This window comes from Panthera uncia, chromosome D4, assembly GCF_023721935.1.
Source record: "Panthera uncia isolate 11264 chromosome D4, Puncia_PCG_1.0, whole genome shotgun sequence".
Lineage (NCBI taxonomy): Eukaryota > Metazoa > Chordata > Mammalia > Carnivora > Felidae > Panthera > Panthera uncia.
The window spans coordinates 10,639,386-10,664,961 of NC_064807.1; the positions used below are offsets into that span (position 1 = coordinate 10,639,386).

A 25,576-nucleotide genomic window follows, 5' to 3' on the forward strand; every position below is an offset into this window, starting at 1 on the left:
ATGTTTTGGTACTTGAGATAAATGGGTCTAAGGACTGCATACTAAATACTGACTGCCCAAATCCTAGCCCCGCCTCTTATTAGCTACCTCGGGTCAGTCCCCCCACCTTTGTGGGCCTTAGTGTCCTCATCTTAGAGCACTGTTAAGAGAGGAATGTCTCCTTTAGAGGCAGGGGATGAAATTAGGTCAGTATGGGAGTGCTTAGGAAGGTATCAGGCACATGATAAGACTCACTTCTGACCTACTTATTATATGCTAGGTACTGATGTAACCAATTTACATGTATTAATTCAGTTAATCCTCAATCAGCCCCGCAGGGCGTAGGCATGCAACATTATTCTCATTTTGCAGAAGAAGGGGATGATAAGGATCTTGCTCAAAGTCCCGAAGCAAGCAGAAGGGCAGGGACTTAACCCCAAGCCGTTCACCTGTGGGGTGCAGGCTTCCCACCAACCACACTATCGGAGTTCAACCTCAAGTTCTGGGTGCACAGGGGGTCAGTTAGTCTTTATTCTGGTGATGACGACGATGCCTTCCTGGGTTTTGATCACCATGGCAGGCTTTTTGGCCGTGATTAGAAGAGCAGAAGTTGTTTTAATGTCATCAGACAGACAGTGTGAGCTAACAGTTCTGGTCACAAGGCAGTGTTCTACCGAATCACTGAGGCTAAGTTAAAAACAAAAAACAAAAAACAAACAACTGCCTCTTTCATCACAATTTAAATAATAAAAAAGCCTATCTCTAAATCTACTGTAAGTGTCTTAATCGGGATTTTCCAAGATTCTTACCTCATGTGAAAATAATTAAGTCACCATAAATTTTAGACAAAGAAATAATACGAAATGATTCTCTGGCGAAGGTAAAAACAACAAAAAAGAGAGAGACCTTACCTATCTTAAAGTTACACCTGAATAAATGGGCTGGCAATGGGGGGAAATGTTTCCCAGTGTTTGTCTCTCGGCGAGTATTTCTGAAATGTCTGAGAGGAGCATGGTGTAAGCTCTCCTTTGTGAATAAGAACTATCTGAACAGGAGAGCAAGGGCTCATGGGAATGTCACCCAACATCCTTCAACTGACGAAAGAAAATCCAAAATAGAAGCAGAAGATCCCACAGCAGCGGGAGCAGGGGCTGTGTGGCATGATCTCCCTTTGGGGGCATTTTTTGGGGAAGATGACAAGGTTGAAAATGTCCAGGAGAGATGTGAACCTTAATTTTGTTTCTGAAGATAAATGCAACTAAAAGCTCATCCTAAGCCTCTAAGGAGGCATTGCTTTTTATACCATGGAAATAACAAGCGTTTCATGTGGAGAGAATTCTGTTGCTACCAAGGCTAACGCCTGCACCTGGAAACACACAGACTAACCCACGACAGAAGCTCAAACTCTAACCGGCTATTCACGCATTCACTCTACAGAGCTTCCCCCACTGTTTCCCCACTTGGCAAAACTTTCTTCCAAGGTAGGAACTTTGCCCTGTTCATCTACTGATGGCTGTGCCCAGCACATAGTGGATGCTCAATAGACGTGGGTGGAATGTATTTGTGACTCGATCCAGTCTCGTAGGTGGAAGCGATAATGCTTGGGAATCGTTCCACTGATTATTACTGAAAAACTTGACGTTTTTACAAATGGAGAAACCCAGGCTCCCGGAGCTCACGTGAGCCGTCCAAGGTCCCTGAGCTGCCACCCAGACGGTCCCCTTCGCCTCCACCTTCGCCTCCCCCTGAGCCTTGCATATCGTCCTACCGCTTCCCCTACACTGGCTTGGTCCCCACATGACTTTTCGAAGCCTCTGGTCAAACCAGGGTAAAAACTCTCACAGGCGGGAGCACCACGTTGTCATTCCGCACATCTCAGTGGATCTGAGTAACTTTAGTTTTCCAAGAAGTCCAGAATTGAGGCATCTCCCCCCGTCCCCCCATTACCCATACCGGTCACGACATCACAATCACGTCTACGTTTTAGGAAGCCCATTTACCCTTCCTCCGGCAAAGAGGGCTGCAAAGTGCGACATTCCTTTGGCGTGAACGCCACATCCAAGTCGTCCTCGGTGAAGTCTCCCAGCTCCTGGGCCAGCTTCACATCCAGGCTGTTCAGATGTGTCATCAGAAGCCCTTCGAAGTCCACCGGCTCTACCGGGTCATAAAACTGAGGCTGGGGAGAGGAGAGAGAGAGAGAGAGAGAGAGAGAGAGAGAGAAAGGGGGTTCCCACAAGGTTTCCAGGCAAAGCGCCCAGGCGACGGTCCTGCCTGCCCTCTCCACCCAGCAAGTGCTCGGCTCTTCATGCACAACTCTGAGGAGCTGCCCAGCACAGCAGCAGTGATACGGAAAAAGGGAAAGAGACTCAGCACAGGAAAGTCAAGTCAGAACACGGCGAGGCACCCAAATCACACCCCAAGGCAGAATTTTTGCTCTGCTTAATTGCATCTTGATGAGGAATCCTGAGGAGATCCAAAATGAGATCACGAGGCTTTGCTGAATTTTATAATTTCTCCTGCGAAAGGCTTTCTGAGGCCATGTTTACCCAAATACAGTGAAGCAGTGAACGGGGGCAGTTTTCCAGAAATTCGGGCAAAGTCAACACTCGTTCTGTTTGAGTACTTAGGCACAGTGTTTCCTTTGGCCTGCTTCATCCTATATGTTGGTTCTTGAAAGCACTTCATACATAATCACAGCCCTCGGTGAACCAGACTTGGGGGCAGAAACTCTCCAAGGCAGCGATTTCCAGGTGCTTCTGGACTGACTCGTGCCGGTCAGGAAGACATTGTCACTGGACTGCAGTTAAATAAGTAAACTAAGGGCAATTGGCTGAGGTTTCCCAGGCCTAAATGGACTCCCTTTTAAAGGACTCTCTTGTTTTGCTCAACTATATCCTTGCACAGTGGGGGAGGGAGGGGACAAAAGAAATGACAGAAGTAGTTGGCAATTCCAAACAGAATTTTCTATAGTTGATAAAATAAAAACTTGGCAACGAGGCAAATATTTTTTTCTTGTCTGTAAAGTTCCAAAACAGGAACCATTGCCTTGAGGAAGTAAAAGAATCAGATTGAGTGGCATTCTGGAATAATTACAATAGCAGCACCCATTGGTATTCAAATTGATGGCAGGCTGTCTGCAATCATCAGCCCAAGGAGCTACTCCTCCTGCTCTCAACTTCTGTCCCCTCCCCGACCCAACCATCCCCAACCATCCACCCCATGGACCAATAAAACAAACACTCCGGATTCTTGACTCGGACTGCCGGGATGTGAAAACAAGACCAGATCCAAGGAAATGCTAACACAACGGTTTTTCACCCCCGCCCCCCTCTCCCCCCACCAAACCATACAGTGGACCAGACATGAGGGCTCCAAGTTGGAGGGGAGGGACAAAAGGCTCCTGAAGGGGCAAAAGCACATAAAATTCGAAAAGGTCAATGCGGCTTGCCGGGTCTCCTCCCACCCTTGCTGTCCCTGCTGGTGGGGGAGACGGGAGTGACTGAGTGACGCGTTGGGAATGGAGGACAAAGCTAAGAACCGAGCGCACATATGCCCTCCTTCTTCTCTGACAGTGGCTGACTTAACTTGCTGCAGGGACAAAGGGGGGCTGACGAGAAGGCAGAGGATCCACACACTTCGGTAGGAGAGAGCAAAGGCACCCCCAGTTCTACATGGCTCCCACGTGATGTGACAGAGGGCTGGGAAGTTTCTTGGTTCTGACCAGGGACCCAGAGGTCAGCTAAGGGGATGAGCACAGTCCTTACAGGGTGCCTCTCAAAATGAAGAGACAGGGGCCAGAGGGGGCTCAGGGAGCTGGCGATCAGCCTGTGCAGGAGCCAGGTGGAGACAGCGTTTGCAAAAAGGACACTACTCACCTCTGCCAGAGGAAACGACAGGCATCATGTATGCAGATTTGCATAAGACCAGCCCCAGAGGAGGAGGTGGATTTTCCCACCCTTACCACACCCAGGACAGAGAGCTCAGAGTCAGGGACTGAAATGAAGAAAATCCTTTTCTTTGCAGACTTATTGTTGGACAGCGGATACCCATTGAGCTAATCATTACTAAGCACTTACTACGTGCCAAGAAATTGGCCAGGTCATTATACACACTATGTCACTTAATCCTCAGTAAAGTCTAAAAGGGATATATTCGTATTAAACCCATTTTACAGAGGAGGACACCGGAGGCTAGAGATTTAACAATTTGCCCGTGGTTACACAGCTGGGAAGTAGGCCCTCGGGAAGGCAAACCTTGGCAGGCTCACGGTCTTACCCACAATCGTTGGGTTTTCTCTCGCAAGCATTTGAGGCAATCTGCACTTCCAGAAATAATGAACACACAAGGGCAATAGTGTGTTTAGAAGAGTGTAAAAAACTCCACTCACCACTACACCCCGAGTTCCACTCTGTGTTTCTCACGAGACCAGCTGCTCCACGTAATAACATAAAGTAATTAACTAATTAAAATAATCCTAAAGGTAGATTTATTATGGAGAATATCAATGCCTCAAGCCGAGGAAGCGCTTTAAACGTATACCTTAAAAATTTCACTGGAGCACAACTGGAAGCATTGTCACACTAGCATTAATAACTAAGTAGAAGCTTCCAGGGAGAAATGGCATTTGTGTGAGATCGCCAGAGAGAATACAAATTCAGGTCCAGACCAAGTGTTCTGCCCGTCACGACCCTGAAATCCAAATGATGCAAAAGCTGGCTGATAGCACCTACTGCCTAAAAACCAGGGTGGCCAAGACCCTGGATGAAAAGGATGGCTGGCTCCCTCTTTCAGCCATGATTTACTAAGTGTCTGCTGAACTCGAGTCACTGAGCCGGGTGGTAGGGGTAGGTAGGGAAGAGGACAGGTAGCTAATCTCAAGCATCTCTGCACGGATCTCTCGTCAACCGTGAGATGGTGAAGCCTGCCACATCGTCACAGATAAAGAAAGCTACCTTTGAAGAGGGGAGCCACGGTAAAGAACGCATACCATCGCTGGGCACTAGTTGGGTGGCGATATGCCAAGTGTGATCGGTATGCGCGATTGATCATAAAGTCAAACTCTCGAGGTCCGAATACATTCCAGGACAAACAGACCGTAAACGTCAGCTGTGTGATACTGAGTATGGTTCGAGCACGACAGACAAGCTGGTCTTTGATAACCAACCTTCTCTATTCTTTCTACACTGAAACTAACAAGGGAGGAGGCTGTTCATTGCTAATGTGATGCAAACTAGTCTCAGTATTCGCAAGTGGGTAGAGACCCCAACTACTGTTAAGGACGCCTCCATGGAAGTTGTTCCCCTTGCAAATTATAATAATAATATACTAACCAGGAACCAAAAGAGATTTATTTTCCAAACTCTCTGAAGCCTTAATCCCAAGAGTAGGTTTTATTATAAGGCGATCACCACATACACACAAACACATACACTATGTTGATTTAGTGATACGCAAAGGGAGGAGACAAATATTGAACAGAATCACAGTGGTATGTTATTTATCGGGGGGGGAGGCTGAAGTTTGAGAACAGGGTTGGGGAGGGGATAGTCGAAGATCAGTCCTTAAGGTAAGACTGGGGCTCCTGGGAGCTTAAACGCCAAACATGAAAATTAACTACTTTGTTTTCTCTGCTGTTGAGCTATACATGTGGCCTCCTGGTGAGTGGAGACCCAAGACTAGATTAAATGGTATAATCCAAAGTAATTCCAAGGTCACTTTATGCCATGGATTACCACACTGTGTCCGTCACTTGCTAAAACAGTGGAAGAAAAAACCCCAAAATGATCCAAAGAGAACTCCCAAACTCTTAAGACAACAACAAAAACTCTTAAGACTACAAATAATCCTAAATCAGGATTTATCTATCATGATGGCCAACTTGGCCAGGCTCAACTACCCTTCCCTGAATTCCCCTCCTAGTAAGTTGCCAGTCAAGGTGGGCTACAGGATTTGTCTCTTGCCAGAGCTGGGGGACAGAGACAGGCTGCCACTATTTTGGAGCATACATACACCTTCTACTGACACAATCAAACACTAATTCAGGTGCTGCTGTCGAAGGGATATTGCTAATGTAATTAAAGTCCCTACTCAGTTGACCGTAAGTCACTCACAAGGGAGGCTTCCCGTGGGTGTCCTGACTTAACTGGGTGGATGCCGACTTCATCAGCGGACAGCCTTCTCCCAGTTCAGGGACTCCAGGCTTCAGCTCCTGTCCAGGGAGTCCCAGCTTGCTAGTGATCTTGTCTTCCTGACTGCAGGTGTGGACTTGCTTAGCGAGCCACCACCAGTGGGTAAGCCGATTCTCTGCAACCAATTCCTTAATATCCATACATATACATCTCTGTTCCTGGTTCTGCTGCTCTGACTAAAGCTGGACGGATAACATCTACTTCCATTCATTCAGCAAGTACTCACTGGGGTCTACAGTGGTCCAGTACTAGGGTGAGGGGACAAAGTCACCGCCCTGAAGCAACGTGCCACATCTCTCAGGTGAAGACTTGTGCGGCCTTTCTTTTTAGCTACTCTTCCCAGAGGCCTCAACAGCGGAAGACTAGATACACACAAAAAGATTACAAATACCCTAAAAGTTTCAATTATTCACAGCCAGGTATTAATTTTTTAATGAAGGGAGTTGGAGCTTTTCCTTGTCCCACAAAGCACATCAAAGGCTGGTTCTCCTGACATGAACTGGATTCAGTTCGTTGTGAAACTAACAATTCCTATAGCACCAAAACTGTATCTGTTTAAAATTCATCTGTGTAGCTCCTAGCACAGTGTCGTATGCAGACAGCACACTGACAGCAGATTAAAATAACAGATCTGGACAATATTTCACAATTCAGGGTATTTGAAAAACAGAGAGGTCGAAAGACTTGCCCCAAATCACGCAGGTAGTCACAAGGGTCCTGGGTCCTTTGTTACAGTACTGAGGGGACTTTACACTGCTCTGTGTGAGGCTGGGGGTGGGGGGAGAGGCATGGCATCTCCAGGTATACTAGCCTTGCCCCCTCCTGTGTGTTTACCCCTTTGGAGGCTGGTCCTCAAATATACCTGGTTGTTCAAGAAAGACGTCTTGTCAAAGTCACCCAAGACCTCCATGCTGCCAAATTCAAGGGTCATGGCCCAGTCCTGGTTTATCTACTACATGGGATACAGTTAACCACTCCCTCCTTTTTGCAACACTTTATTCAGATGCAGGGTGACCAAATGGCCAAGGGTGCCCCAGCCTCTGAAATTCCGTGTACCAGGAAACCCCTCAGTCCTGGACAAATTGGGATGGTTGGTTACCCTACCTTTAGGACATCACTTTTTCTAGGTTCCTCTCCTACAACGTAGTGTTCCAGGGTTCAGTCCTAAAACATCTTTTTTTTTTCCCCTCAATCTACATTCACTCTCAGATGAACTCATCCACTCCTTCCCTCTCTCTCTCTCTCTGTCTCTTTCTCTCTCTTTGCTCCTTTTTTCCACTCATGTGTTCTCTCTCTAAAATAAAAAATAAAAATAAAATACCTTTTGAAATTTTAAAGAACCATATTTATCAAGTGACTAACATTTAGGTTATCTTTGGTAGTGAAAGAAAAACGTTGCTTTATTGCAAATTAGCTTAAACACATTACAAAAATGAATGCTTTCTAAGGTACGAGATTTTTTTTTTTTTTTTTACCTAAATGTTATACACAAACATGTCCTGTAACCATGGTGTTTAGGATGTGGCTTTTTACATCCTTTTCTTCAGCAAAAACCCTTACATTCCAGCTGATTCATTCCATTTCACTTCAAACCTTTTCTATTCTCATTTTTAAAAACAATTTTTCCCTCTATGAAAATGTAGGTTAAGGTTATTAAGCATGTACAGTGTCTCAAATCCTCCTTTCTACCTTAGGACAGAGATCCCAACCCTTTCTTTTCTTGTATTTCACTCTTTTTTTTTTTTTTTAATTTTTAACATTTATTCGTTTTTGAGACACAGGGAGAGACAGAGTGTGAATGGGGTAGGGGCAGAGAGAGAGGGAGACACATCATCACAGCGAACATTTACATTTAGAGTTAAAAACCAAAAATCCAGGGGCACCTGGGAGGCTCAGTCAGTTGAGAGATTTCAGCTCAGGTCACGATCTCACGGTTCATGAGTTCGAGCCATGCATCAGGCTCTGTGCTGACAGCTCAGAGCCCGGAGCCTGCTTCAGATTCTGTGTCTGCTTCTCTCTCTGCCCCTCCCCTGCTCATGCTCTGTCTCCCTGTCTCTCAAAAATAAGTAAACATTGAAAAAATTAAAACAACCCCCCCAAAACAAAAATCCAATAAAACCACACACATACACACCAAACACACCCTTTCTCTCCTTTGATCAGATTTATGACAGAAACCACTTTATTTACCTAAGGATACATCCATTGGGCTAGCAAGTGGTCCTTACCTCTCACACTTCCTGAAATTCAGAGCAAGCAAGACAATAGAAGAAACTACCGTTCTTAATGTTTTTTTCCTCCCGTCTGGAATCCTTCTACCTTGGTAGGTTCTTTAAACAATCCTCCACCTGGATCACATGTTAAAATCCCAGGGCACTTTAAAACACTGATACCTGGGCTCCGACCCTTAGCGATTCTGATTTAATTGTTCTCGAGTGGATCTGGTCACAGGTGTTTCTAAAGGTCCTGGGTTCTAATCCTAGAGATTCTGAAGTGCAGCCGGGGCTCAGAACCTTCCGTTAAGCCTTCTCGGCCTCCCCCAGCAAGCTTTTCCCTTCTCAGAAACACCTACCTCGCTTAAAGACAGGATAGATCCTCTGTATCAACTGTCCTCCCCAAAAGACCACAAGGCCCCTCAGAGCCGAAACCACTTCTGGCCACCTTGTCATCTCTCATATTGTCTCCGACACACAGACAACAGTGCCAAACACAGGGACGACACCCACGTGCCCCTAGTTACCCAGCACCTCTTACATCATATTTGGTTAACCCTAGCGGGGGAGGCGGGGAACACTATCATGGCAGTAATGCTTTGCCCCAAATCCATCTAGTACGTTTTCATATAAAAAAAATCCATGATTATTTTTAATTTTTTTAACTTTTTTTTTATTATTATTTATTTTTGAGACAGAGAGAGACAGAGCATGAACGGGGGAGGGCCAGAGAGAGAGGGAGACACAGAATCGGAAGCAGGCTCCAGGCTCCGAGCCATCAGCCCAGAGCCCGACACAGGGCTCGAACCCATGGACCGTGAGATCGTGACCTGAGCTGAAGTCGGATGCTTAACGGACTGAGCCACCCAGGCGCCCCTATTTTTAATGATTTACATATAAAAGAAGAGTAGTATTTTATGATACAACGCATTTTTTTTTTTTTGCAACTCCGAGCACCCTATTTATACACACACACACTCATGAAAGGCAGGCATGTTAACTCCAAGCAGAATGGGCTCCACTTAGGCTGGTGGCCAAGTTCTTAATCTCTCGCAAAACAACAGACTTATAGTTGATTGGATTTAAATAACTCGGGGCCGTGAAATACTGCTCAAAGTTGAACAACCCCTTGTATCAGCCTGTGGAGTTTTCGAAATGGGTAGTTATGTAAGTAAAGGCAAGAGAAACAAAAGGTCAAAATGCACTTGGTCTTAATTTTTGGTTGTCTGAAATAACACAATCAACAGTCCTATAGCCTTGCGTGTAAGACAAGTTTTTTTAAAGCTACTCCCGGGTGAGAGTTGTTCGATGATAAATTACTTCCCTGCCTTGCCAGGAATGAATCTTGCTGAAATGTCCCATTACCTTTCTATGAAATAATTTTTTTTTTTTTAAGGTAAAGGAAAATCACCATTAAGTTGACGATTTCTGTTGGAGGAACCTTCATTTGGGAAGATGACTCAGGGGAAAGAACAGCCACTTCATTGTGACATTCTAGCATGGCAGCAGGGAAACATTAGGGTGGTTTCCTAATCAGGCTGTGGATTTTTTTTTAAGTGGGGTGGGAATTGGGGGCACCTGGGTGGCACAGTCGGTTAAGCGGCTGACTCTTGGTCTCGGCACAGGTCATGATCTCACGGTTCAAGAGTTTGAGCCCCGCATCAGGCTCTGTGCTGCCAGCGTGGAGCCTGCCTGGGATTCTCTTTCTCTCTGCCTCTCTCCTGCTCTCACTAACTCTCTCTCACTCAAAATAAAAAAAAAAGGGGGAATCAACAGCAGGCCTCTTGGCTCCATTGTGCCCCCTGCTTCCCCTGCAGGTGACAAGAAGGAACAGGGACGGCATGGTGTCCTGAAAACGGAGTAGAGATCTGGGAAGAGATCATCAGAAGCTATCCTGGAATGCTAAGAGAAATATATTGAAGGGCTATTCATTCGCAAATAGAACCAGAAATAAATTATGACCGGTAGGAACAGCTGATTCTCGTGTAGTTAAACATTTTTGCTTACTTTTGCCATGTCTTTGATACCCCCTGTTAGAAAATGGGTAGTTAAGCCACGTGGTAACTTGATCACCGAGCTAATGAAGAGATTCATCAAAATTCACTTTTGACAAAACTAACTGATGAGGACGCATAACTACCAAAAGAGCACCCTGCACTCAGTAAGCAATTTCTTTTCCCTTTGTGTCTTTAAATTAAAAAAAAAAAAGAAATTTAAGGCTGCAGCATACAAGTCAAAGCTGGCATGTAGAGAAGGGGTTAAAGCTTGCTAGCTAAACTTCCTTAAAGCCTCTTAATTGTGAGGTCCTTGTGAGGTCCACGCTGTTTCTCAAGACATCAACTGCAGAAAGCTGCAGTCGTAATTTATAAACAAGCAAGCCACCAAACCCCACCTCCCTACCTCGTTTAAAATATAAGTATCTTGCCCTTTTTTTTTTTTAAGTGCAAATAAAGGTATCCTTATTAAAACACAGAGACAGGACCCGTGGACAGAAAGAGCTGCCTATCTGGTTACTTTTAAACTGAATTTTGCACAGTTTAGAATACAATTTGAGTCAGAAATTTAAAAGGATTTTTTTTTCCACTGAGATATATATTAGCACCAGATTAAACAACAACAAAAAAAAACATATCTAGTATTTCTTGGTCTAAAGGTTATCTAGTATACCCAAAAGCATGGATATTATGCACTTAACGTGTTTTTACTGTAATCTGCAATTCGGAAACAGGAAAAGTACAAACAAAATGGGCAGTCGAGCAAGCCACGGAAGTCATAGATTTTTGTGAAGAAATGTCATCCCAAGTTACCTCTTGCAGTAAAGGGGGCTATACGTTTTTTACTATTACTGTTTCATCAGTGACACAACACACACATTATCCGACTGACAGAAGCACACATCACTCCCGTAAACATACCTTTGAAAGATACACGGTTAAACAGCGTGTGAATTGTTACAGGAGGCAAGATGGCGGCCACAGGAAACCAAGTGGAAGGTTACAAAACTTCGAAGAGCAGAAGTGGTTTTGAAGTAATAAGTGAGAAACAAAACCAAAAAAAAAAAAAAAGAAAGAATAACCTAACCTACTCAAGATAACCGCTAGAACAAGCAAGAAAAGTGCCTCTCTGCTGTGTGTGAGAGGAAGTGAGCACAGTGAGGGCTCGTAGCCTCTCACCAAGGAAGTGAGGACTCACTTCTGGTTTTACAAACCATCTCAGTTAAGTCAGGTTTATCCCCCTTGACACATGTCAGGCATTCTCGGCGTCAAATAATGTCACGCAGAAGACACACACACTCAGCGTTTGGTGTTAATATAAAAATATAGGCAACCTTCGACTTAAAAGGGGAAGTGTTGTTTCACAAATGAAGGTCTCTACCGTGATTTCCAATTACGTGAAGTTCCAGGCAGGGCCCAATTGGGACAGAAACGGATCGGTGGCTGCCTTGGGCTGGGAGCCGGAAGAGGAGAGACGCAGTGCAAGGCGGCATGATGGGAATCTTAGGGCAAAGAGACTGCTCTGTATCTTGACTGAGCAGAGGTTCAACGACTAGAAACCGGCACCCAAAAATTCATCAAACTGGACACCTAAACATGAGTGCGTTTATTATATGCAAATTACTCTTCCAAGAAAACAATTTTTTTTAAAAATGAAGGTTCCTAACCTGGCTTTTCAGATTTGGGAACGCGTTTTCCTAATAAAAGCGTGTCACGAGTGGCGGCAAGGTACCCCCCTCCCCAAAATGTGAATCATAATGTGGGTGAAATCGAGGAGCCTGTTTGCCCACTAAAGCCTGAAGCTTCAGAACCACATCCCTGAGGGTCCACTCTGCGCTCTATGCTCACGATGAAGGAAGGGGAGAAGGAAAGTGATGTCAAGAAGCAGGCAGTGAGTTAGGAACTGGCGGTTGGAGGGGGCAAGGGGGCTTGGACGAGCAAAGGAAAAGCCGGAAGCAACAGCGAGCACACGCTGTGATTTCTTCACTTGACCATTCTCCCCGCAAGGCCGTAACTCATACTTACTAGTTGGAGAGAGGGGAAGCCGGAGGTACTTATGCTCTGTCGATGGTACTGGCCCAGGTTTGGGGGGAGAGTAAACTGCTTCCTGATCTCCGCCGAAGAATACCTTGGGTAAAATACAAACGTCTCGATGAAGCGGTCGTTTTGAACAAATCGTCACAATTACAGATACAATCTTTGGTACGAGGCTATAAAACCCAGGCCTTGGCGGGGTGATGGGCAGAACTGATGGACAAGTCCTCAGTGGCCTATGCATGGACGTTGGGGCTTTTGTCTAACAATATATACCCTTGAAAAGTTCACAAAGGCCAGGCCACCTACAACCGTAGCGGCTGCCTGTTAGGGGAAAGGCGAGAACATGAAGCGGAGGAAGAGTCTGAGGTTCAAGGAAAGGCCCGGGGCACTTGAGTCCTTCTTCCCAGGCCATTCAGGTCCTCATGTCTGCATGAGGACGTCTGGTCTCAGCTGCGGAACTTTAAACCCCATGCTCCCATTCGGATCCAGCCGTTCTCTCTTTTTTTACTGTTTATTTTTAAGAGAGGGAAAGACAGAGCACGAGTGGAGGTGAGGTGGTGAGACAGAGAGGGAGACACAGAATCCGAAGCCGGCTCCAGGCTCGGAGCTGTCAGCACAGAGCCTGACGCGGGGCTCGGACTCACGAACCACGAGATCATGCCCCGAGCCGAAGTTGGATGCTTCACCAACTGAGCCACCCAGGCGCCCCCAGCCCTTCTCTTTTGAAACAGTGAACCCTTTGGTTGGCTGCCTGCTATGATAGAACACTCCAGAGAATTCCAGGCACATTAGATGCCACCTGGAATTGCAAGGACTGACTTTTTCCCCGACTGCTCCTGGTGGAGGGATCCTTTGACTCCCCCCACGTCGAAACACTGCCGTGCCCTCAGCCGGCACCGCTGGGAGCTGGAAACCAGGCACACGAAAGTGGGTCCCCATTAACTCACACCCACCGGCATGAGCTCTGTTCACCAGGGAAACCCAAGCTTACAGGCGGATTGACTTTGAGGCACACAAGTGCTGGTCATTTGTTTGGGGCTCAGAACACATTTTCTCATTTCACATTTGTCAGTCTCCTCTGTGGGTGGATTCTTAGGCTCGTTCACAAAAGCGTATTTAAACCACAGGGAGACCACTAGAAGCGAACAGACATTTCCTGAGGATCAGGCGGGATCATACATTGGAAACGGGCTGGGTATGCAACAAAAGGTTAGATACATTGTTTAAATGATACTTTTAAAATATAATATTTTAATATTATAAATGAAGCTTATCATATTTTCTCCATTATGATGTGTGCTAAGGCACAATTATTAATCACCCTGCAGGATAAGGTTTCTGACATGGTCTGCTTGGCTCCCAGATGTGGCAATGTGGTACATCTGCACAGGCAGAAAGCCTGCTCTGGTCCCACGTGTGGCCTCCACTCTCCCCATCTGAGAGTGCCCCGATGTCCTTCCAGGATTCAGGCCCTCTTGCTGGACACTGCCTAGGCGTAACTGCAAAGCCAAGGGGTGGGCACATAAGCCAACTCGGGACAACGATCTCTCCTTCCCAGGATTCTGAACGATGAATGGATACGAGGATGGGAAAAAAATGGCTGGAGCGCCTCTGTGTCAGGGGCAGCCCCTCACATGATGATACAGTGATGGGTGAGACCCCGCCCCCCCCAGGATGTGAAAGTAGTCCATACTAACTGCATTCCTAATTTTCCTTGTTTAATTTTGTAAGTATAGGAAAATACTAGGATGAGAAGTATTCTATTAACCACTGGGGAAATGCAAATCAAAACCACATGAGCTGCCCCTTCACGATCACTAGGCTGGCTGTGTCACAAAAGATGGGCGACGAAAAGCATCGGTGAGGATACAGAGAAATTGGAACATCACACATTATTGGGGGGAATGGAAAATGGTACGAGTGCTTTGGAAAATAGTCTGGCAGTTTCTTCAGAAGTTTAACATCGTGGGGGCGCTTGCGGGGGCTCAGTTCATTGAGCGCCCAGCTCTTGATTTTGGTTCAGGTCACGATCTCGCAGTTGGTGAGATCGAGCCTTAGGTTGGGGCTGACAGTGCAGAGCCTGCTTGGGATTCTCTCTCTCTCCCGCTCTCTCTGCCCCTCCCCTGCTCGTTTTCTCTCTCTCTCTCTCTCTCTCTCTCTCTCTCTCAAAATAAATAAACATGAAATAATTTTTTTAAAAGTTAAACATGGTGTTCCCACATATACCCCCAGCGATTTCGCTCCTGGGTATATATCTGAGGGAAATGAAAACATACGGTCACACCAAAATTTATGCATGAATGTTCACAGCAGTATTATTCATAAGCATAAGCATAATTATTCACATATTCATAAGTATTATTCAGGAAAAGTGGAAACAACCCAAAATGGCTATCACCTGGGTAAAGAAAATGTGGTCTATCACACAATGGAGTATTATTTAGCAACAAAAAAAGGAAAGAAGTACTCATATATATGACAATATGGATGCACACTGAAAATATCATGGTAAGTGAAATAAACCAAACCCAAAGACCCACATATTTTATTATTCCTTATATGAAATTCCAGAACAAGGAAATCTCAAGAGACAGAAAGTAGACGAGTGACTGCCTAGGGTCGGGGCACACCAAAGGCAAACGGAGAGTGACAGCTAAGGGGAATGGGATTTCTTTCTGCGGTGATGAAAATGTCTTCACCTTGATTGCAGCGATGGATACACAACTCTGTGAATATCTTGAGAGTTACTGAATTGTGCATGTTACATAGGTGAGCTGTGTGGTATGGGAATTCTTTCCAAATAAAGCTGAAACAGATATGGATATAGATAGAAAGGCATATAAGTATTCTAAAGACACAAGAGTGAAGGCAAAGGTGACCAAATTTTTTTAATGTTCATTTATTTTTGGGAGAGCAAGAGACAGAGCACAAGTAGGGGAAGGGAAGAGAGAGCGGGAGACACAGAATCGGAAGCAGGCTCCAGGCTCTGAACTGTCAGCAGAGAGTCCGATGTGGGGCTCGAACCCACAAAACAGCGAGATCATGACATGAGCCCAAACCGAGATTTGGACGCTTAACAACTGAGCCACCCAGGCACCCCAGGGCTGATTTTCATTATAAGCTGAACAATCACCAAGTTTTAAAAACCAACAGATTCGACCACTGACCAAGTCAAAAAGCCCACCTTGCATGAACAACACTGTATCTTGCGTTTGGCAACCCACACCGGCAGGGCAATCACTTATCTGCTTACTTAGGCAGGGGACCGTCCACACAGAGGGACGAGACAACCAAGCAAAGGCCCTTCGCTGTGACCTGGATGCCTTCTGACAGACATGACTGCCTGCCCCTGAGACTTCTATCTCCACATCCTCCCCGCAAGACCTCTCAAATAACACGGTTTCGTTTCATGGTCATTCTGAAGCCAGAGACCAGAGGGGTCTACTTGACATGGGAGTGAATACCTGAAAAGTTTCAGGAAAGGAGTGGTATTTTGAGGGAATCCAAGAACGGAAGCAGGGACAGATTCCTGCTTTCATTTTGAAGCAAAATCTGTCATCCTATGCCAACGCCCCAGTATTTTTTTCAGCATGAAATCAGAATGTTCCTGCTCTTCAACCCTTCTTAAACAGGGTCAGCGGGCGCCTCTGTTGCAATCTTCCGCATCGGTTTCCTAATTCGGTGATCTAAGACTGACCGTCTTCTGACAAGTCACGCCCCACCCAGCCCCTAACATGGGTCCTATTTCTTGTCCTTACAGGATCGATTTTACAGAATGCAATTAAACCTGTCTCTTCAAAACCGTCAACTACGGAGATGAATTGTCTGTCCTTAAAATGAAAACAGCGAATCATCCCACAGGGAAACGAACGTCCATCATTTAAAGAACTTCAAAATTAAATCTCCCTGGAGAGGCCCTATACACACATTACACCAGCAAAAATAAGCTAGAATGACAAGATCACACGTTGGTCAAACTGTAGTGGAATCGGCATGCCCCACACCCCTCTGGAACCCCACAGGGGTGTATATTAGTTCAGTGTCTCTGGAAAGCAATACTGTAATACACAACAAGAACTATAAAACTGTCGTTACCTTTTAATCTAATCATTTCACTTCAGAGCATATCGCCCGTGGAATTCATACAAACAAACATATCATTTGAGCAGGAGTGAGTAGAAGATCTCTGTATATGGCAGCAAATAACTGAAAATAACCAAAGCACCCAGCACAAGGGAGAGCACCGAGTACGTAACAGCAAATAGGTGAAACACAATTTTACCACTTAAAGTAAAAATATGAACTAGATTCAGCCATAGAAAGGTGTATACCAGGGGCATCTGGGTGGCTCAGTCAGTTAAGCATCCAAGTCTTGATTTTGGCTCAGGTCACGATCTCACAGTTCTTGAGTCAGAGTCCCGCATCAGACTCTATGTGGACAGTGCAGAGCCTGCTTGGGATTCTCTCTCTCTCCCTCTCTCTCTTTGCCCCTCCCCTGCTAGTGCTCTCTCTCTCTCTCTCTCTCTCTCTCTCAATAAATAAGTGAACTTTAAAAAAAGATGCGTCCCAAATAAGTTACAAGTAAAACATAATATGAGGAACTGAATACAAACAACTAACAATATACGTGTAAATATACTACAAGGATCTGAGATCCTTTTGGTAGTTATATAAAGCTAACTTAATATCTATCACATTCAGCTCTTTCTGATGTAAAGCTGCTTATGGTCATCATGTTAAAAAAAAAATTGTGTACCTATAAAGGCCTGCAGGCACAGAAACACTACTTGGGAATTTAAAAAATTATGTAAATTTCAGCTCTTAAGTTAGTGATACGGAACTTCATTCTCAAAAAAGCACCTAGGATCCCAGTGTCAAAATCAACCGGCTTTATCTCCCACTGATCCTAGGGAGGGGGAAGCCTGCCTACACAGGGAAGAGAACTCAGCCCGGGCAAGGGATCACACAGGCGTGGTGTCCATACAGTACTGACTGTGTGTGGGTTTTATTTCCTCTGTATTTGAGTCTCAGGCTAAATTCAACATGTCGAAAACAACTTTTCTGATGCTAGATTTATAGCAGGATAATATTTCCTTGATGAGCTAAGACACTGTTCTTCTAATAATTCAAAATGCTTTAAAATATTATTTTCTTTATTTCTACAAATTTTACTGGGAGGGAGCCTTGGGGTTTGTTTAAAAGGTTGGTACCCCTGCTCGGGGGTCAGAATGGTAGAGGCGGATGGGTAGCAAAGCTCTATTTTTGTTTTTAATTTTTTTAATGTTTGTTGATTTTAGAGGGAGTGAGACAGAGCACAAGCGGGGAAGGGGCAGAGACAAAGGGAGATGCAGAATCTGAAGCAGGCTCTAGGCTCTTAGCTTTCAGCACAGAGCCTGACGCGGGGCTTGAACTCATGAATAGCAAGATCATAACCTGAGCCGAAGTCTGACACCTAACCGAATGAGCCACCCAGGCGCTCCTCAAAGCTCTGTTTTAATTCAGATGAACAGATCATTGCGATACGCACAGTTTGGACTAAGTCCCAGTGGAAGGAACTAAACGGAGAAGAGCTTGCCAAGTGTGGTCCATGGACCATTTGCATCAAATGTATCAGCTGCTTCATAAAATGCAGATTCCTAGATCCTACCCCCCCTGGTCCTAACACAGCATCTCGCACAGTGTGGCCTGGAAAACTGCAGGTTGAGCCAGCAACTCCAGGTGGTTTTCATGTCAGCAAAGCAGAAGATTCACTCATAGTGCAAGACTATGAGAGAGTATTGGTTCATTCATTCATTCATTCATTCATGAAACGTCAAGGGCACAAAAGTGCCAGGCTCTCCGCCAAGGGATTAAAGTCCAAGATGATACTGTTGCTGCTCCTCGAGGCTCAGTCCAGGGGGTGGGAGGAAGGAGGACACGTGGGTAATGGAATATATAATTATAATACAACAGGATGAGTATTATAATAAAAAATGTGCACAGTGCCTTGTGAGCAAAGAGGAGGGAGTTACTGATTCAGCCCAGGAATGCTTAGGAGGCTTCTGGAACAAGAGGACTTCAGAATCATACTTGGGAAAAAAACAAAAAAACGAGTAGGAGCAGACCTGATATAAAAGAACAAAATGCATTTCAAGCGTTTTTTTTTTTTTTTTTTTAGCCACTTCACGACATCTAGACATTAAGTTTCCATACTCCTCCTTCAAGTATTTTAACTATCAGGCTGCCCTATTTCTGCACAATGATGTGGCCGTTTGCCAGCTGTTTGAGTTCCAGTATATTAGTTAACCAGGCTGGGTCTTAGTTTCATTACATGCGAAATGAAGGGGCTGGGCTATGTGATCTCCTGGGCACCTTTCCAGCTCAAACTGGCAACTCTGCTTAAGAATCAGCAAATGGGACAGTCAGCACCGAGATCTGTGCCCGCAGCTGTGCGAGGAAACCGTGCAGCCCCGGAAGGCTTCTCACTGGCTTTCACCCCTGAAAGAAAATTCTTTCGCTATATGCTGGGATGGCCAGCAGCCAAAATGGTTGGGAGAACTGTAAAATTGATTCAAGATAAAACCACATCAACAAGTACTTGAACGGGCTTGGGATTCTCCTAAATGTGACAGGTTTTAAACAATAGTGAAAGGGGTGGGGAAAAAAGAAAAGCAAACACATAATTGACTCTCACTAGAATAACTTAGTAACTAACAAGACACTCAACGAACACAAGTACGCAGCTAGTACACAGCTAGTAACAAATACTAATTATAGACATTTGTGGGCGGCATACACATGGATGTGGCCCGGGAGCACACGGTGTTATTAAGCCTTGCAAAATAACCACAGTTCAAGACTAGAGACAACTTGCATCAAGTGAGCAGTGAAAGAATGTTCTTTCCCAAACTTCCTGGATTAAAAGGTTAGGGCAGTGTACTTTAACAACAGTGATAAAGATTTTTAAGCTTGTTGTATGTAGAAAATCTAGCTCTGAAGTAAATAACCCGGGGTTGGGTCACTGTGTGGAGCATGGATGAGGTCTGAAAACACACAGCAGGCTCGAGCGTGCGTAGTTCCTGGAGGGGACCACATAAAAATGATCTAAGGCTTTTCCTGAGATGCATCCTCAGATACTTTTAGTAAAGTGCACTTTTTTTTTTTAAATGTTTTTATTTATTTTTGAAGGAGAGAGAGACAGAGCATGAGCCGGGGAGGAGCAGAGAGAGAGGGAGAGATAGAATTTGAAGCAGGCTCTAGGCTCTGAGTTGCCAGCACAGAGCCCGACGCGGGGCTCGAACTCACGAGCCGTGAGATCATGACCTGAGCCGAAGTCGGACGCTCAACTGACTGAGCCACCCAGGCGCCCCAAGTGCACCTTGTTTTTAAAGAAGTGCACCTTTTTTTTTTTTTTTTTTTTTGCTTCTAAGTAATCTCTATGCCCAACGTGGGGCTCAAACTCACGACCTGGAGATTAGGAGTTAACTGCACGCTCTACTGACTGAGACAGCCAAGTGCCCTTGGAGTGCACCTTTAAATTTAAAAAGGCTACGGGGCACCTGGGCGGTTCAGTCAGTTACACATCTGTCTTCAGCTCAGGCTCATGAACTTGAGCCCCACATCAGGCTCTCTGTTGTCAGCCTGCTTCAGATCCTCTGTCCCCCTCTCTCTCAAAAAATAAATAAACTTAAAAAAAATAAATTTAGAAGGTTACAAAATGAGTTTCTGTAGCAAATGTTCTATGTATATTATGTATGCAATACTATATGTGTATATATATATATATATATGTGTGTATATATATATATATATATCTCCATCCTTACACACACATACATGTTTTGAGCAACGAAATCTGAAGTGAATTCCTCAGAAGTGTGTCAGCCTGAGGCTTCAAAATGGATGTTTCAAGTTTCAGAGTTTCTCATATTTTCCATCTCTTCCTGTCAACAGACATGCCATAAACGTACAACATTTATAAAGATGATTCAACAGGTGGAAACACGACTACAAAGAGAAGTTTGCCACTCAGTGATGAGCTGTGGAACTTGTTTCTTCCTCACAGGGGCGTCCCAAATTCCTTTCCTGTGGAAAATTCCTCTGAATGCAGAAGAATAGTTATTAGATGACCGAAGCGTTTGAGGGTTTCCCCAGCAAGCCTAGAGAAGAGTTAGTCAATGTCTTCAGGGTCTCTCTAAAGCATGGCTTTTGTCCAGCCTTTAGATATCATCATATACACATCATATAAGTGAGTTTCTCTCCTGACATAATCACTACTGATGAGGCATTACAATCCCCTAAGAACACTTGTAAGTACTGAGTAATTTTTGTGTGTACCTGTTTAAAAAAACAAAACAAAAAGTTTCTCCAAAAAAGAAACGTGCTGACACCCAAAGAAAGAGATCTAACATATGTAAGCTTAAGTCCCAAAAGAGGAGGCAAGACAAAACAGGAGAAGTAATATTCAGAGAAATATGTCGACAAAAGCATCACACAGATTCATAAAGCTCTACAAAATCCCATCGGAATTGACACAGAGAAAAATCAAACCTAGCCACGCCATGGTAAACACTGCTGGAAAGCAAGGAGAGATTTTAAGGGTTCTTGAAAAAATCTGGGGAAAAGACATTACCTCCAAAGTGTAATCAGAGGGCTGATAATTGACTTCTCAACCGAAAAAGTGAAATCCGGAAGGCAACGGGATGACATCTTTAAAGTGCTAGAAGAAAACAACTACCAGTCTGGAATTTTCTACCCAGTGAAAATATCCTTCACTAATAAAAGGTAAATAAAGCCTTCACCAGATAAACAAAAACTGAGAGAACTTATTACCAGCAGAGCTATACTAAAAGAAACAGTAAAGAGAGCCCTTCAGACAGAAGGAAATCAACCCCGGGTGGAGTCACAGCAGGGCTCAAAGCAATGAAGTGCATCAAAAGGGACAATATGTGAGCGACAGTGACAGTACAAAACAATTGTAATAATACTAATAATGGGTACTTAAAACATACATAGCATTGGGGGGCCTGCCTGGCTCCGTTGGTGGCTCGTGGGACTCTTCATCTTGGGGCTGAGTTTGAGCCTCGTGTTGGGTGTAGAGATTGCTTTAGAAAGATAAAAACTTTTGGGGCACCTGGGATGCTCCGTTGGTTAAGCATTCGACTTCGGCTCAGGCCATGATCTCACGGTTCGGGAGTTCGAGCCCCACGTCAGGCTCTCTGCTGCAGCACAGAGCCTGCTTCAGATCTTCTGTCTCCCTCTCTCTCTGCCCCTCTCCCACTCATGCTCTCTCTCTCTCTCTCTCAAAAATAAGTAAACATTAAAAAAAAACCTGCATTGAAAAAAATTAATAAATAAAAATCTTTAAAAAGTTAAAAAATAAAATATGCATAGCATAGAAAAGGTGGGAGGGGTAAACGGACTTCACGTGTTCTTAAGTTCCTGCATTGTCTGCGAAATGGTAAAAGTACTAATTAATATTAGAATTCTATTAAGCATGTATTGTTGTGATCTCTCTAGAAACAAGAGACAAGTTGAAAAATAGAAAAAAAAAAAAACAGCGGAAATATACATTTAAACTCAAATAAAGACCTGAAAACATAAAACTTTTAGAAGAAAATATAGGCAGTAGCTCCTTGACATAGGTCTTGGCAAGGGTTTTATAAATTTTAATGTTTATTTAGTTTTTGAAAGAGAGAGAGACAGAGTGTGAGCAGGAGGGGAGCAGAGAGAGAGGGAGACACTGAATCCGAAGCAGGCTCCAGGCTCTGAGCTGTCAGCACACAGCCTGATGCGTGGCTCGACTTCACAAACCTCAGATCATGACCTGAGCCAAAGTCAGACACTTAACTGATTGGGCCACGCAGGCAGCCCTTGGCAATGATTTTTTTTTTTTTTTAATCTAACACCAAATGCAAAGCAATGCAAGCAAAAATAAATAAGTGGGACTACATTAAAATAAGAAAGCTTCTGCACAGTGAAGGAAACCATCAAGAAAATGAAAGGGCAATCTACTGAATAAAAGAAAATATTCCCAAATCATATATCTGATAAGGGGCTATTTTCGAATATATAAAAAATTCATATAACTCAACAGCAAAAAACAAAAAACACAAACAAACAAACAACAACAAAACCCAATCTGATTTAAAAATGGGCAGAAGACCTGAACAGGCATTTTTTCCAAAGAAGATATACAGATGGCTAATAGGTACATAAAAAAGTGCTCAACATCATTAAGCATCAGGGAAACGCGTATCAAAACCATAAGGAGCTATCACCTCACACTTGTCAGAATGGCTGTTGTCAAAGGCAAGAAATAATAAGCGTTGGTGAGGATACGGAGAAAAGGGAACCCTTGTGTACTGTTGGTGGGAATGTAAACGGGTGCGGCCACTATGGAAATTAGTATAGAGGTTCCTCAAAAAATTTAAAAATAAAACTACCATATGATCTAGCAATTCCACTTCCGGGTATTTATCCAAAGAAAACAAAAACACTAACTCAAAAAGATATAGGCATCCTCATGTTCACTGCAACATTATTTACAATAGCCAAGACAGGAAAATAACCTAAGTGTCCATCAATGGACGAATGGATAAAGAAATTGTATATACATGTACAATGGAGTATTATTCAGCCATAAAAAAGAATGAAACTTTGCCTTGTGCAACAACATGTATGGACCTCGAGGGCATTATACTAAGTGAATTAAGTCTGACAGGGAAAGACAAATACTATATGATATCTCTTATATGTGGAAGCTACAACAAAACCAGAAACAAGATCATAGATACCGAGAACAAATTAGTGCTTGCCAAGAGGGATGGGAGAAATGAGTGAAGGGCGTCAAAAGATTTGAAAAAAAAATGCCAGGCAATTTGCCCAAGTATAGATCTTTCCGTTGAAAAGAGTCATCCACTTTACAATTTTACCTAGGATTCATCTTGCTCATTTCTGAAAAACCAGGAAAGAAACTGAAAACTGTAAGGATTGGTAACTTAGTGAGACTTTGATACATAATAATCTCATTCCCCAAAATGACCTCGGGAGATAGGCGGAATTGTTTGTTATGATCCTGTTCAAGATAAGTTATGAGTCTTAGGAAGGAAAGGGGTCAAGGAAAAAACAAACTCAAATCCATCAGTGATTACATTAAATATAATTAGAATAAATTCACCGATGATAAGACAGAGGTCATCAGATTACATAAAAAACTACATGCTGCTTACGACAGACATACTTACATACTTTACTTTTTTAACAGATTTACTGAGGTATAATTGACATGCAATATACTGCACATATTTAAAGTGGACAATTTAAAAGTTTGATACATGTATATGTACACTGATGAAACCATCACTGCAGTCAAAGAGCTTTCTCCTGCCCCTTCTTATCTCCCCCTTCCCCTGATCCTTCTCCCCTGGGAACCACTATTTTGCTTTCTGTCATTGTAGATCAGTTTGCATTTTCTAGAACTTTATATAAATGCAATCGTACAACATATCTCTTTTTTTTTCTGGCTTCTTTCACCAGCATCATTATTTTGAGATCTGTCCATGTTGTAGCATGTATCAATAGTTCATTTCCTTTTATCATAGAAGAATATTCCATTGCATGGATATACACCATTTGCTTATCCATTCACCTGTTAATGGACATCTGAGTTATTTCCAGTTTGGGGCTATTACAAGTAAAGCTGTTATTAACAGTCATGTGCAAGCCTTTATATGGACATATCCTTTTATTTGTCTTGGGTAAATGCCTAGGTAAACTGCTTACAAAGTGGTGGCAAAAAATTAGGCAAAAAACAGCCAAAAGAAGGCTGGTATAGCCATAGTAATACTAGGCAAAAAGGACTTATTTATTTTGATTTTTTAAATGTTTATTTATTTTTGAAAGAGAGGCAGACAGACAGAGAGCATGAGCAGGGGAGGGGCAGAGAGAGAGGGAAAGACAGAATCCCAAGCAGGCTATGTGCTGTCAGCTCAGAGCCCCACCTGGGGCTTGATCTCACTAACTGTGAGTTCATGACCTGAGCCAAAATCAAGAGTAGGACACTTAACCAACTGAGCCACCCAGATGCCCCTGGCAAAAAGGACTTTAAAGCAAGAAGTATGACAAAAGATAGAAAGGACATTTCCTAAATGATCAAAGGTCAATTCTTCAGAAAGATACAGCAATGTGTATGCACCAAGTAATAAGGGCTCAAAACAGATAAAGCAAGAACTGCAGAAGAGGAGAAATATCAAATTCACAATTAGGTGAAAGATTTTAGCGTACCTCTTTTAGTAAGTGATAGTACACGTAGATTAAGAAATCAGAGATAGACAGGATTTGAACATGATAAACAACTTGATCTAACTGACTTATATAGAAAATCTACACCTAGGGGCGCCTGGGTGGCTCAGTCGGTTAAGCGGCCGACTTCGGCTCAGGTCATGATCTCGCGGTCCGTGAGTTCGAGCCCCGCGTCAGGCTCTGTGCTGACAGCTCAGAGCCTGGAGCCTGTTTCAGATTCTGTGTCTCCCTCTCTCTGACCCTCCCCCGTTCATGTTCTGTCTCTCTCTGTCTCAAAAATAAATAAACGTTAAAAAAAAAAATTTAAAAAAGAAGGAAAATCTACACCTAATGACACAGTATACATTCTTCTTGTGCCATTTACCAAAAGTGACAATATACTGGACGACCACAAAGCAAGTGTTAACAAATTTCAAAGTTCAGAAATCATATAGAGCAGGAGGTCTGACGCCACAGTAGAATTAAACTGGAACTCAACAAAAACATACTAGCTTTCTAAATATTTGTTTATTTTTGCAAATGGAATAGTATTAAACATCTTCTTTATGTTCACACACATAGGCTGAATAAATGGATTTTAAAAAACTAGTTACAAACCAAAAAGGAATAGAGAGAAAAATTATATATAATATGTTATATACGTTATATATATGATATATATAATATGTTATATATGGTTATAAACTATCCTATTTTTATTTTCAGTATGTAATATTTTTTTGTATTTTTAAATATAAAAAGTATAAAAAAGAACATTACAACATGTCCCCCTCCTATTTCTGTCTGCCAGTCATGCAAGTTCCCTCCCCACAGACAACCCACATAATAGTTTTTTGTGCATATCTCTGTGTATATACAGTATACATGCAAATATATGTATATA

The 25,576-nt window shown here is 43.5% G+C and overlaps 1 protein-coding gene across 4 annotated transcripts in view; it reads right to left on the reverse strand.

Moving 5' to 3' along the window:
* DOCK8 (dedicator of cytokinesis 8) overlaps positions 1-25,576 on the reverse strand; it is a 227,687-nt gene that overhangs the window by 163,028 nt on the left and 39,083 nt on the right. For 2 of the 4 annotated variants that reach the window (XM_049633191.1, XM_049633181.1), the window contains exons 2-3: positions 12,400-12,502; positions 1,980-2,155 (exon numbers count right to left, since the gene is read on the reverse strand). In XM_049633191.1, coding sequence (XP_049489148.1) covers positions 1,980-2,155; positions 12,400-12,502 — 279 coding nt within the window. The other 2 variants (XM_049633207.1, XM_049633199.1) reach the window with 2 other exon arrangements.